The 11,965-nt window shown below is 52.1% G+C and overlaps 5 protein-coding genes across 5 annotated transcripts; 2 read left to right on the forward strand and 3 right to left on the reverse strand.

Moving 5' to 3' along the window:
- Positions 1-2: 2 nt before the first annotated feature.
- On the reverse strand, positions 3-497 carry BJX68DRAFT_225467 (uncharacterized protein). The gene has a single exon (XM_071038388.1). It carries the CDS (start codon positions 436-438, stop codon positions 94-96), a length of 345 nt encoding a protein of 114 aa, XP_070905196.1. The 5' UTR covers positions 439-497; the 3' UTR covers positions 3-93.
- A 555-nt stretch (positions 498-1,052) lies between these two features.
- BJX68DRAFT_87482 (YoaK family protein) lies at positions 1,053-2,383 on the reverse strand. The gene is made up of 2 exons (XM_071049906.1): positions 1,783-2,383; positions 1,053-1,721 (listed from the first exon to the last, which is right to left on the reverse strand). Exons 1-2 carry the CDS (start codon positions 2,138-2,140, stop codon positions 1,102-1,104), a joined length of 978 nt encoding a protein of 325 aa, XP_070905197.1. The 5' UTR covers positions 2,141-2,383; the 3' UTR covers positions 1,053-1,101.
- A 2,905-nt stretch (positions 2,384-5,288) lies between these two features.
- Positions 5,289-6,666, forward strand: BJX68DRAFT_87558 (ClpP/crotonase-like domain-containing protein). The gene is made up of 3 exons (XM_071049907.1): positions 5,289-5,478; positions 5,544-5,999; positions 6,061-6,666. The coding sequence occupies exons 2-3, from the start codon at positions 5,577-5,579 to the stop codon at positions 6,442-6,444; spliced, it is 807 nt and encodes a 268-aa protein (XP_070905198.1). The 5' UTR covers positions 5,289-5,478; positions 5,544-5,576; the 3' UTR covers positions 6,445-6,666.
- Positions 6,667-6,674: 8 nt separating this feature from the next.
- On the forward strand, positions 6,675-8,051 carry BJX68DRAFT_225473 (M50 family metallopeptidase). The gene is made up of 4 exons (XM_071038389.1): positions 6,675-6,925; positions 6,985-7,347; positions 7,417-7,461; positions 7,515-8,051. The coding sequence occupies exons 1-4, from the start codon at positions 6,737-6,739 to the stop codon at positions 7,734-7,736; spliced, it is 819 nt and encodes a 272-aa protein (XP_070905199.1). The 5' UTR covers positions 6,675-6,736; the 3' UTR covers positions 7,737-8,051.
- On the reverse strand, positions 8,052-10,219 carry BJX68DRAFT_225477 (putative pH signal transduction protein PalI). The gene is made up of 3 exons (XM_071038390.1): positions 10,102-10,219; positions 8,811-10,047; positions 8,052-8,761 (listed from the first exon to the last, which is right to left on the reverse strand). Exons 2-3 carry the CDS (start codon positions 9,713-9,715, stop codon positions 8,284-8,286), a joined length of 1,383 nt encoding a protein of 460 aa, XP_070905200.1. The 5' UTR covers positions 9,716-10,047; positions 10,102-10,219; the 3' UTR covers positions 8,052-8,283.
- Between the last annotated feature and the right edge of the window lie 1,746 nt (positions 10,220-11,965).

Genomic DNA, 11,965 nt, shown 5'->3' on the forward strand with positions numbered 1-11,965 from the left:
AGTTTTTTTTTTTTTTTTTTTTCACTTGTAATTGGCGCAGCTAGATCTCCATGCGGATTTACTTTCTCTAACAAATGTATTTATTTCCTTCTCTCATACCCCTGACATCGGTGCTCGGTACACGTTCTTTCCGAGCAGCGTATAGCCTGAGAACGTGGACACAAATTCGTCCTGAATATTCGTTGAGACGGCATCAGCCCCTGCAACTGAATATGCACGCCTGATCACTCCGGAGTATGTCGAAAGGCGCCCACGGATTACGCCTATAGCCCCAGCGCCGAAGCTGATCAGGCACACAGCTCGTCGGCGGGAAAGATATCCGTACTGTATACTACTACTACAAATGAGCACGCGCTGGACTAATAGTAGGGGGAACATCCATCCAGGCGTAATCGTAACACTGCAGGAAACGCGTCGCGTGGCCGGATCGCAAATCATAGAAAGCAATGTGTGCTTATTGGCAACAAGCGTCGCAGTCTCACGGAAGGATCAATAAGGAAATAAAAGAGCAGAACGATGACGAGAGAGAAAAAGGAAAAAGGAGGCCGGCTGTGCGATGGTGAAATTGGTGAGGGCTGCGCAGCAGGCGGCGGGCCTCATCTATCGAGTGACGTGAGATATTAGCCTTGACCACTGGTGACTGGAAGGCTGGCTGGGTCCGATAAGGCAGCCCGGTAGAACTCGGACTTGAAAAACATGCATCAGGATTTGTGGGCGGCAACGTGAGATTTCCGAGCATACAGAATCGGTGTCTTGTCGGTGGCGAGTTAGGGCACGCTGGGATGGGTCAATATTCTCTACTAGTAGGACTGCTCGTATCCAAGAGCTAATACTAGTACGGTGCCGATACACACTTAGGGCTCTCAGACTGGGATACGACGAATTGGCAAGTGGACAATTATCGGCCTTTCAAGTGCGAGTACGATAATGCGACGTGGTATACTCTATTAATTGGTCATACAGTCATAAACAAGGCACCCGCTCGGGAGTACCTAGAGCCCTGAAGCCTGAAGATATGGAAAACGTGAAGAAGAAAAAAGGAGCAAAAGGTAAAACATGTGCAGTAAAGTGAATTGTAACAATAAGAACCGAAAAACGACATCACACAGACCCGATCCCCTCTACCTTCCTGCTGCGCTCTCCCTTCCAGACAAACCAACTGACAGTTATAACAAGTTTGATACCCATGGCGAACCAAAGACTGGCGGCCATTTCGGTGACCTTTGAGAGTCCACCCGCGGTCATGGCTCCTAGGAAAAGCGCAAGGAACCCCCCGAGTCGGCGGTTACGCTTGGGATTCGCCTTGATTGCAGCCCCCAAGTTCGGATCAACGAGCAGATCACAAAGAAGCGTAGTGAGCACGACCGTTGGAAGCTCATCATATTCTAGAACCCGAGATGCAACGATCTGCCCTGCAGCCTGAAAGGCTAACAGAGAAATCGGGAGAACTTGCATCCACTCAATGGGTGCGCGGGGGTCTTCTGGCCTGGGATCAACAACCCCCAATTGGACTAAGAGGGCTGCAGCAAGAATGCAAGCAGTCTGAACTCCGAAAGACAGTATCAAGGTCGAGCGACGCCGTGCACCGAGGGCTCGGCCAACTCGGATGAATATAACATTTCCGACGACGAAGACCGTGAGGGCGATCAGGGATTTGGCCCAGAGGTAGGCAGGGTAGGCAGGCTGTCCAGATGCGCCTAGTGCTATGAAGACCGTGTTCCCTAGAATCATGTTAGATCGCGCAACATAGTAGACGGTACTGACTACGGGGGACTGGCTTACCTGTTTGCATACTAGAGAAACTTCCCCATGCATTGAAAGACAATCCGTCGACAAGGCCACTTACAAACCCGCACATGACGAGGAATATATCGGTGTATTGAGGGTCCAGGCTGCACGTCATGTGTCTGAGGAAGCTTGATTGCCATGTTACCGGCTCGTCGTCCGAGAGGGTTGGGCCGCCGGCGAGAGAGACAGTGGTACTGCCACCTACGGACCACAGCCCAGCAGGGTCCTTGGGCTCATACTGGGGCTCCTGAGGCCCTGTAGCTGTATCCCAGTATGTGAGGCGATTGCTGTTCGAGCCAGGCGCTGCTGGAATGGTCTCAATCTCCGTCGAGGACCTCGGAGGGTGCTGCATGATATTGATGACAAAAGGAGAAGGAAGCAGAGTGGTTGTCTCCGGCAATGAACTCTAAGACTGATGAATAGGGTATAGATAAGATCTCTATTAGGTAAGAACCCCAGAAGCTTGTAGATCTAAGCAGCCTGATTTGAGAAGTATGACAGATTCTGAAGTGATTCTGGATTGCTGGGCGCAGGTGGCACTCAATATATGGCCATCCTGTCCCCATCTGGCTGAGGCGAGGACAATCAACCCCTCCATATGGGTCCCGATCTGCCTGGGGTTCGGCATGGGAGTCAATAGCGACGATGCCAAGAATAGATCCCTAAAGTCGTCAGCCCAACTCTGATTTCAGATCATAAAACCAGGCGTGTCCTCGCCGATCTGTCAGGTATCCGGAGTATAACCGGACATACCCGTACAATCCGTTCAAACCCGCGTGCTCTAAGTTACACCGTTGCGTTTCAAAGCGCCTTGTGAGTCGAGATCGCATGCCCATGCATGCACGCAGCTGGCTGTGTGGTGACAAACTGTTGGACAACCTTGTCCGTCACTCGGTTGACCCCTTTCGAGGCTCCCCGACTCTCTGGGCGTGTCTCGAATCCCGTATCTCAAGAAGATTACTTGGCATCAATCTTGGCGCATTCCTTGGAGGCGTTACAGCCAGGCCCATTTTCCGTTCATGGAGTTATGAAGACCGCTGAAGGTAAAGTCCGCGCCCAATGCTGATAGAAACAAACCAAATAGTCATTCGCTGTGCAAATTACTGTACTCGCTATCTTACGGTCGATCGGTGGAGACCGCCAAGATAGAGAGGTCCAAAGTTGGTAGACCCGTTGCAGGCAGCTTCGTTCTGCAGGTGCAGGAGCAGGACGGCGAAGCTGTATCATGACGGTGGAGCTCTTGGCGAGGATGACGAGATCTCAGAGTGCAAGATAGCCGACGGAAGAGTCCGTTGAAGCCAAAGTATGGAATCCGGGGTCACGAGAGGCCCCGAGGAGCTGAGCAGCGAGAGCGAGCAGAGTCTGACAGAAAGGAAGGAGAGAGGCTGACAGGATGGGCGAAGGTTACGCAGAGGCGCCCTGGTGAAACAATGACACAGACCAGTCCACACCTCCTTTCCTTATAACCTGCACAAATCTATTCCAACGTTGACCATTACTTTCTCTGCTTTGTTGTTTTTCCCCCCCAGGCCTCCTATTTTTTTTTGTGAGAAAGAAAATATTCCTGCACCGCCCCTTCTGGCCTCCTGTGTTATGGCTGCCAAGAGGATCGCCATCTCTAAAGGATCCAAGGACTGGCGCATCCACTAGTCGCTTGACCAGCGTGAACTTCAATTTAAGCCGTCCACTTGCGAGCCAAGACGAGTGGCCTCCCGAGTGCTTGGCTGGCCGATAGATCTATGCTTCCGTGCCCGTGGTTCCCTGGCCCGGGTCTTGTCCGTCTCGCCAACCGCCATCGTCAGACACAGCCTCAATTACCATGTGCCCCATTCAGTTGGTCAACCGCACCTGCGCCTGGATCTGGCGCTGACGAGCTGAACCGTGCTTGTCGGGTACGAAGTTGATACCACTTGGCAATCTCTTGGGAGCAAACGAGACGATCCAGTTGCAACGCCGAGTACAAATTCCAGCGAGGCGGGATTCAGGGGTCGGACAGCGGACTGTTTGGCAATCGGTACTTCGCTCTTTCATGCCGTTATCTATCGATGTGATCGACTAACACAGCTGCCGAAACCCCGAGGGCCTCAGGACTAGCGCGGAGGGGCAGGCAGGTTGAACACATTATGACGAGGATTTCGTGCGATTCGTGTCGGGCGACAACATTTCGCCGCCAAGGGAGGCTTTGGCTCGCAACGAGCGTCTCATATCGCGCCAAGACAGTATCACTTGTAGAACATGCGCATACCGGAGATATCATGTTCTATGCTGACTGTCGCATACAAGGGCCTGGACTGGCTAGAGCCACCGGCGCCGCATGTCTGACACTGTCATTGGATTCCGGACAACGGCAAAATGTTTAAGCCAGGTTCATACGCTGAAGTCACTTGCAATACAGTCCTCATCCTCCGAACATCTAAATCCACTATTGGGCGAGTGTGAGCTTGGCGAGCTTCTTGCGTCCCTCCTTGGGTTGGATTCAGGTCGACGGTTGTGCCGATCCTCGAATATATCCAGCGGACTTAGCACCCTTTCAAAGGCACCTTTGTTCTTTGCATGCTCGTTGGTGTGTTCTGGCCGCCATCTCATCCCATCTTACCGAATCTTCCCGATTCCGGTCAGAGTTTTGTTCCCTGAGTCTATCCTGCTCCACAAAGGTCTACTGAAGACATGCCTTGCTGTTTCGCGTCAGTGCATCATCATCACTGGCTTATCTTTGAGAGGCAACGCATTCTCCCTTTTGAGGGTTGCCCACTCTTGAAACCACCCACGCTCGGCAGCGGGGCGGGCGGGCCCACGGCCTATTCAGATCCATAATGGCGCGGGGTGGCGTTTTCGTTCACTATCCCCAGTGTTGCTTATGCTGATAAGAATAAGAAATTGACATAATATGCGGAGTAATTGTTGACGACAATCCGAGGGGTGGGTGTCCCTCCCAGCCAATGATGCTAGCATGTTTACAACTATACTACCTACCTGCTCCAACATTCTTCACCCCGGCACTCATGTTCCCCGTGACGCGTAGTGTGGCGGGGCTTCGAAGCCATCAAAGGTCCCCAAGGAGGATGGCGTTTCAGATCAAAGAATATATCTCGGAATACCTTCATCTCTTGGACGGAGATCTTTCTCCGCAAGAAGAAGAGTCGTACTCGTGCAACCCTTTGTCCCAGCTGATCATGTCCAGCCTCCACACCCTGTATCCGTGGGGCGGAGGACTTCCGAGCCAAGAGTTTCTTTATCCCAATGAAGCAAAAGACATTATTACTTGGTCGGACCGTCGGACGACACCCGACCAGCTCGTCTGAGCGGGAAGGGATCGGAGATGTACTCCGGACTTTGGAGGAGCCTATTGAAGACATCGGAAACGTATCCGCCCCGACCCCAGTCCCTGGAAGCTACTAGGCAGCAGTTATCCCACAAAAGCCCTAAATGACAATGAAGGGGCTGAGTCAATGACTGTGGCTTTGTTCGCCCATCACCCTTGACCACTGATTTTGTACACTCCTTGTTGACACCAGGATAAAATCTTAGGTGGACACCCGGAGGCTTGCGGCGTGTGGTGCGTATACCAGAGCGACAGCACAGGGAGCCTGGATGAGCAGGCGGATATTGGGAAACTCCAATGTTCTCACCTCGGTTGAGGAGAACTAAGCGGGGTAATGTATTCGAGACGGGAGCGATATCAGAGTAACAGTGAGAACCAAGAAGATCTTGTCCCCTACTGACACCTTGTTTCATCCATCTAATTCACCGTTACGGCTTTGAATAGGTATTGGGTCATCCGAGGTAAAATGGCCGCCGCCAATATCCTCACAGTCATCCGCCAAGCGAGCGGAAAGGGCGCCATTGCGACGGTCACGGTCTCCCGGCCCTCCAAGCTCAACTGCGTCAACTCGCATTTGCTCGCTCTTTTGACCAAGAAGATGAACAATATCTCAGAGGAGCACGCGGGGCTCCTCGCCGTTATCTTGACCGGTGATGGTGACAAGTCCTTTATCGGCGGGGCCGACATTAGTGAAATGGCAGCGTTGAAATCCCCGGTGGCTGCTCGTGAGTTCATTACAAAAGTGCACAAGGCCTGTAAAAGCATTCGGGATTGCCCGGTACCTGTGATCGGGCGCATCAATGGGTACGCACTCGGAGCTGGCCTCGAGATTGCAGCGAGTTGTGATTTTCGAGTTGCTAGCCAGAATGCGATTTTTGGGATGCCCGAGGTACGTGTACTTGTGATCATTTCAGCAGTGTACACTAAGGTGATGTGATTTCTGGTCACAGGTCAATGTTGGTATACCTAGTGTCGTTGAAGCAGCCCTACTACCGGGCCTGATTGGGTGGGGACGGACGCGTCGTCTTCTTTTGCTTGGGGACAATATATCCGCCGTCGAAGCTCTGCAGTGGGGTCTTGTCGAAAAGGTGGTCGAGCCGGACCGTCTGGACCACGCGTTGGAAGAGTGGGTTCGACTGCTTGATAGAAGTGGACCGCAGGCCGTTCGTCGGCAGAAGAAGCTCATCCGACAGTGGGAACAGCTTGGCTTGGACGAAGGCATCGCAGCTGGTATTCCGGCGTTTGAAGGGTCATTTGAGAAAAACGGCGAGGGTCCGCGCATGCTGTCTGAGTTTTTCAGGAAAAGACAGAATGCCAGTACTAGTAAAGGTTGACATCAATCTTGTCATGAATTAGGTGAAGACGAGCCTCAGCCTTGCAGAGATTGATCCCCAGCGTCACCGTCGTGATTGGACCAGATGAGGACACCGTCCCAGCCACAGCCCAAAAATAACAGGAGTGACCAGCCACACACTAGCCAGTTTAGGTAAAGCATCTACACCGAACGCGTAGACTAGGCGCCAATTTATCTGCAAAGAATCCACAAGCCTTCTCCAAATGTGTTTAAATATCCTCATCGACACAATTCTCAAGGGCGGAAAAGTGAGATAGCACAGAATCAGCATCATGGCTCCTTACTATGAGTTTCTCAGCGAACGCGCAGTCGAGAGCGCGCAGTCGCCGCATCTCTACAAGCGCGATCTCACCGTCAACCATACACAAGCAGTCACACTCGGCGTAATGGCCGCCTACGTCGTGGTAATCGCGCTCCTCTGGAATCTCCCTTATGTCCGATACTCCCTGTGGCCTTTCAAGGTAAGTCTCTTCCCGCCTTCGACAGTACCAATCGTTAACTAACAGCGAACCCCAAAAAGATGCTCGTAATCGCCTTCCACGAATTCGGCCACGCGATCACAGCCTGCTGCACAGGCGGTCGCGTGAAATCCATCTCTCTGGACCCGCACGAGGGCGGCGTAACGCACATGCAAGGCGGGATCAGCGCAATTACCCTCCCGGCAGGGTACCTAGGGTCCTCGATCATCGGGGCGCTGCTCATCTTCGCCGGGTTCAACATCATCGCGAGCAAGGTCGCCAGCATTGTCTTGGGAATTTGCTTCCTGTTGACACTGTGGTGGGCGCGCAGGGATTGGTTGACGATCGTTACGGTTTTGCTCGCGGTGGGCTTGTTGGTTGCCTGTTGGTTCATTGCGCATGGGCAGGCGTTGCGGTGGGTTGTTGTGAGGATTCCTCTTCCGTACTACTGCTTGATACTGTGGAAGAAGGGCGGTAGCTAATTAGTGTTGCAGCTATTCATTGGGGTCATGTCGGCGCTGTATAGCGTTTGGGATATCGTAAGTCTCTCTCTGTTGATCGCGATCGCACCGGCAATATTGATACTACACAGTGCGACGACCTCATCCTTCGGAAAGTCAACTCCTCCGACGCAAGTGTCTTTGCGCAACGATACGGCGGTTCCTCCCGCTGCTGGGGATTGCTCTGGTCGCTCATTTCACTAATCTTCATTGCCATCGCGATTGTCGCTGCGATTGCGGCGTTCCCACAGTCATTTAGTCAACAGGAGGACGATTCACAAAATTTCCTTCCGACAAGACTCAAGATGTTTTAGTTGGGGAGTCTGGAAATTCTCGCCTAGCTCTTTGTCATTATGTTGGTTTCAAGAGTGGGCTTCGGGCGTACATGGATTGTCGTATAATTGTTCTTGCATGGTTTCTGGGATCATCGTTATATACCTTGGGTTGATTATGACTTATGAAGCAGAGATGAGTATAGCTTGGTGGTTTTATTTGTGGGCACGCTTTCAACTCGCTCGTAGTATTAGGAGCTTTTCCTCTTAAGGGCTTTAGGAAGTGTTTTAGCTTGCGATTGTGAGTTGCGAGACCGTGGCTTTGATTCGGAAAGGCTGAATTAGATTAGCTATATTGCTATCTACTTATGTACTAGCTTCTCCTCGGTTCTGTACAGTTTGCCAGAAAACGAAAGTGATGCTCGGTATAGTAGCATCATGTAGGATCGTACTCCACATCAAAGACAAAAGGTTGAATGAAATGGGGTATGCAAGAACAGAAGACATCGGGAATGAGATGCGGATAACAAACTGTCATCACTGGGTAACACCAAAACGCCAACACCTCATTGCAAAGAGTAATGTATCTTTAAGGAATTGGGTATCTCGTAACATTTTGATTCGAGAGTGGTGGCATGCGCCCGCCTCGTCCCAAGCCAGCTCGGAGATCAAAGTCGGGGTTGTTCTCGAGCAGGACGTCGCGCCTCTGCTGAACAGCTTGTGCCGGCATAGGTGGCGGACGCCAATTTGGATTAATTGGCCGCTCGGAGATGGATGTGAAATGGCTTACTTCGCTAGCAGCAGGTGAGCTCGGACGTTCCACCTCATTTTCCTTCAGTTTTTGCTCACCAGAATTCCCTGGTGTCAAGGCCGATGGCACCCGAGGGTTACCAGCTGCCGACTCGTTCCGACTTGTATACACAGGATCCTCATCCTCGTAATACAGACTACCCGAGTGAGAACGAATGTGACGCGGTTGACTCCGCTGTTTGGGCTGATAGGGTAAGTTTGGTTCGCTGGATTGGTATGTTTGCTGTCCCCAATTTGCACGGGGAGGTAAGTATGACCTGAGATATGATTAGCAGCTGCACATCACGGTTTGGATGTGGTTCTTACGGTGATCGGCTGTAAAGACTTGACGGGCTTACAGGCTCATGAAACCTTTCATGCGGCGCACGGGGTTCGGGAATGGTGTCCTGCAGCTCCGACTCATGGCGCTGTTGCGGCATCATCTCAATTGCTTGACCGACTGGACCTGGTTCTGCGGACACGGCCATTCCTATTGGACCAGGAGACAGTTGTCTAGGGGCAGTTCCGCGATAGCCGTAATCCTCTTCGACCATTGTCCGTGATGCGGGGCCATATCCAGCCATCGCTGGTGATGGCCGGTATCCTCCACGTGCCATAATGCCAGGAGGTCCTCCGCGCATTGAGCCATTCCGGCCAGGCAGAGGTCCACGCGGGTTGGGCCCGTAAGGAGCGCCGCCATATGGACTACCGCGACCATACCCACCACGAGGCGGATACCCGCCACGGCCGCGAGGAGCGCCTCCTGGAGGAAGGGGCCCTCTTCGTGAGTCTGGATTCTGATCGCGCATTCTAGAGTCCGGGGGTCCAGGAGTGCGCATTCTTGACCCAGCATTGTATGGAACCGGCGGCAGAGGGTTTCCATATTCGTCTCGCGGAGCGTTATACGGTACCGGGTCTCCTGGAATTCGTGATGAATACGCGTTGTCCTGTACCGCAGGGTCACTCTGGTTATGATTCGGAAGATTATTCAAAGGTGTACGGTCATCGTCGCTTTCCCGGGTAGTGGTGCGGAAGGTAGCGAATGTGGGCGCAGATTCGGAGCTTTGAGATGCGGCGACGAATGTTTCCTTAGCCTCAGGTGCGATCGGTTTGGGCTCATTGAAAGCCGCAGCTGTCACATTTTGACGGTTGTAGTAATTATCTCCACTCATTTCCGCGTTTTCGGCGATGCGCCGCTTTCGAGCCTTGCGGCTGACCAAGGTTCGGCGCATCGCGCAAGTGACTACTCCGCATGTAACCAGGATAATGGTTGCAGCGAGCACAATCCAGCCACCCCATGATAGGTGAGGCACGAACAGCAGTATGTCAACTAGGAAAGCCAGAAGAGACACAAGCAGGGTCGGGAGGAGTAGAATCAACAGGGCGAGGAGGTAGCGCGGTGAATGCGATGGTGCGTGAAAGTGGGCCGCTGCAGCAAGACAAAGACATATCAGTGTTAGGAAAGCGGCGATTGGATGGACGATGAGGATAGATGAGAGGGATTTCCGTGCGTCCGAAGGGAGATTGAAGTCGCTATCGCTACTTCCAGTATTCCTAATATCCTCTGTGGTAGTATTAGCGGCTGAAACTTGACGAAGAATAAATGCGCGACACCAACCGGTAGTATAGCCGACATGGATGGCTGTGCATTTGCCGGCTTTGCAGTACCCAAAAACACCATATTCAACGTTGTCAAAGGTTGCCAATGGAATGTTCTTGACTATGGGAGTAGACAGCACCGAGAGAAGGAGAAGGACGAAGGCGACCAGGAGAAGAACAGTCAATGGTGTCGCGGGTTTGAGTAACATCGTGAAGAAGCGCGAAGCAGCCGCCACAGCCACTCAACTAAGGGCGAAGACAAAGGGAAAAGGAAACGGAAGCCAACCCCTGATGACAGCGACGCACGCGCACCGGAACAGTTGAAGCCAAAAAAAAAAGGACTTTTAAGATTGAATCATTGACGTGACATTGGCCTGCAGCGGCTCGTTTCCTAGACGGAAACTGAGGGGATGACAGGAGGCGAAGGAAGAAGCAAGAGCCCGTGGAGCGAGGGTCGAGGTTTTGGAGTGGGGAGAGACAGAAACGAAGAGATCTCGTCCAGACAAGAGGAGATAAGAGAAAAGAAGCTGCAACGAACGAAAGAATAATACTAAGGTAGTAGTATCTGGCTAGTGAGACTGGTTAAATGATGGAATGAGGAACAGTCATGACGGGCGACTTGATTATTGAAGGACAGAGATGGAGATGCAGCGCTGGACGGTTGACCCGTGGATTCACTGATGACTTAATCACCTCTTCTTTCTTTCTGATCTTCGTCGACTCTTACGTGGTAGATCGATTCCCTCCATGTTACTCCTTCTTCATGATCGCTCTCCATGTCTCTCTGCTTTCAATGGTCTTTCCTGTGGCCAAACTCTCGCGACCCTTGATTCTTCCCCAAATGTGCTTTCTCCCGTGGTGGCTGAGCCCGGTCGGACGAGAACGAGTGCTGTCTGGCTGAAGCATCCACCACTTAAAGCCTGCATCATGATTCGCTATCCAGCATGAGTAACCATGCGGGCGAGTCCCACCGGGCAAGTCTATGTCCATCAATAAGATTCAGTCTTGCGGCTTGCCTGGAAACCTTGGAACTAAACGGATGGAGGGCAGTGCTGTCGCCTGTGTCGCATTGCTGCCCCCGTCATCTGATATTCATGGTAACAGTCTCACAATCGTTTCGATTGCTCTTCTCGGAGTCTTCATGGTAGGCTAACATGCTACTGGTCTGTCGCAGACATGTTAGAGCCCAGGACAACTCGAGTAAGATCGGCTATGCGATCGGGGTGCGACCGACTGTCGGAGCTCAGCCAGCTGATGATGGCGCAATGCTTCTCCACGACGGAAGCTTGCCCTTGACCTTGAAACGATGATTGACCGTTGAAGTGCAACTGGACTAGTACTCCCTCCGTTGAAACTTGCATAGTCTTGCCTTTTTGCTGACGAACATAGAATCCTGGATCAAGGTCGGCACACTTGTTTTACGAGGGTGGGACATGGAGTCGTCACTGCACCTTCAATTTCCAGCTTATCCACGCGACGACGCCCGTGCTACCGGATAGCTCCACTGCCTATTAACGATCCCACTTTGTACTTGACAGGATGTGGAGACAAGCCGATGGGATCTCATGTCCCTGATGGACTCTTCCCAACGACGTATCCACATCAGATATTTCGTTCCTAACCGTACGTCGCGATCTGTCCTTGTCTGCGAGCCGGCTCTATCTCGCAAAATAAGCTCGCTCGAATGAAAACACCAGAACGGCAACCAGTGATTTGGCGACGCATACAAATTGTTTCTCCGAAGGACAAGCTGTGTCAAGTGGTCGCAGATACTGATTGGAGCGAGAGACAGGTCAACGAAAATGTGTGCAGCGTGACCGTCAACTTGGTTCGATCACATTGGACCTCAAGATATCCAGCCTCGGTTTAATAGATCAACATAG

This window comes from Aspergillus pseudodeflectus (genome assembly GCF_044049435.1).
Source record: "Aspergillus pseudodeflectus strain CBS 756.74 chromosome Unknown BJX68scaffold_2, whole genome shotgun sequence".
Classification (NCBI taxonomy): domain Eukaryota; kingdom Fungi; phylum Ascomycota; class Eurotiomycetes; order Eurotiales; family Aspergillaceae; genus Aspergillus; species Aspergillus pseudodeflectus.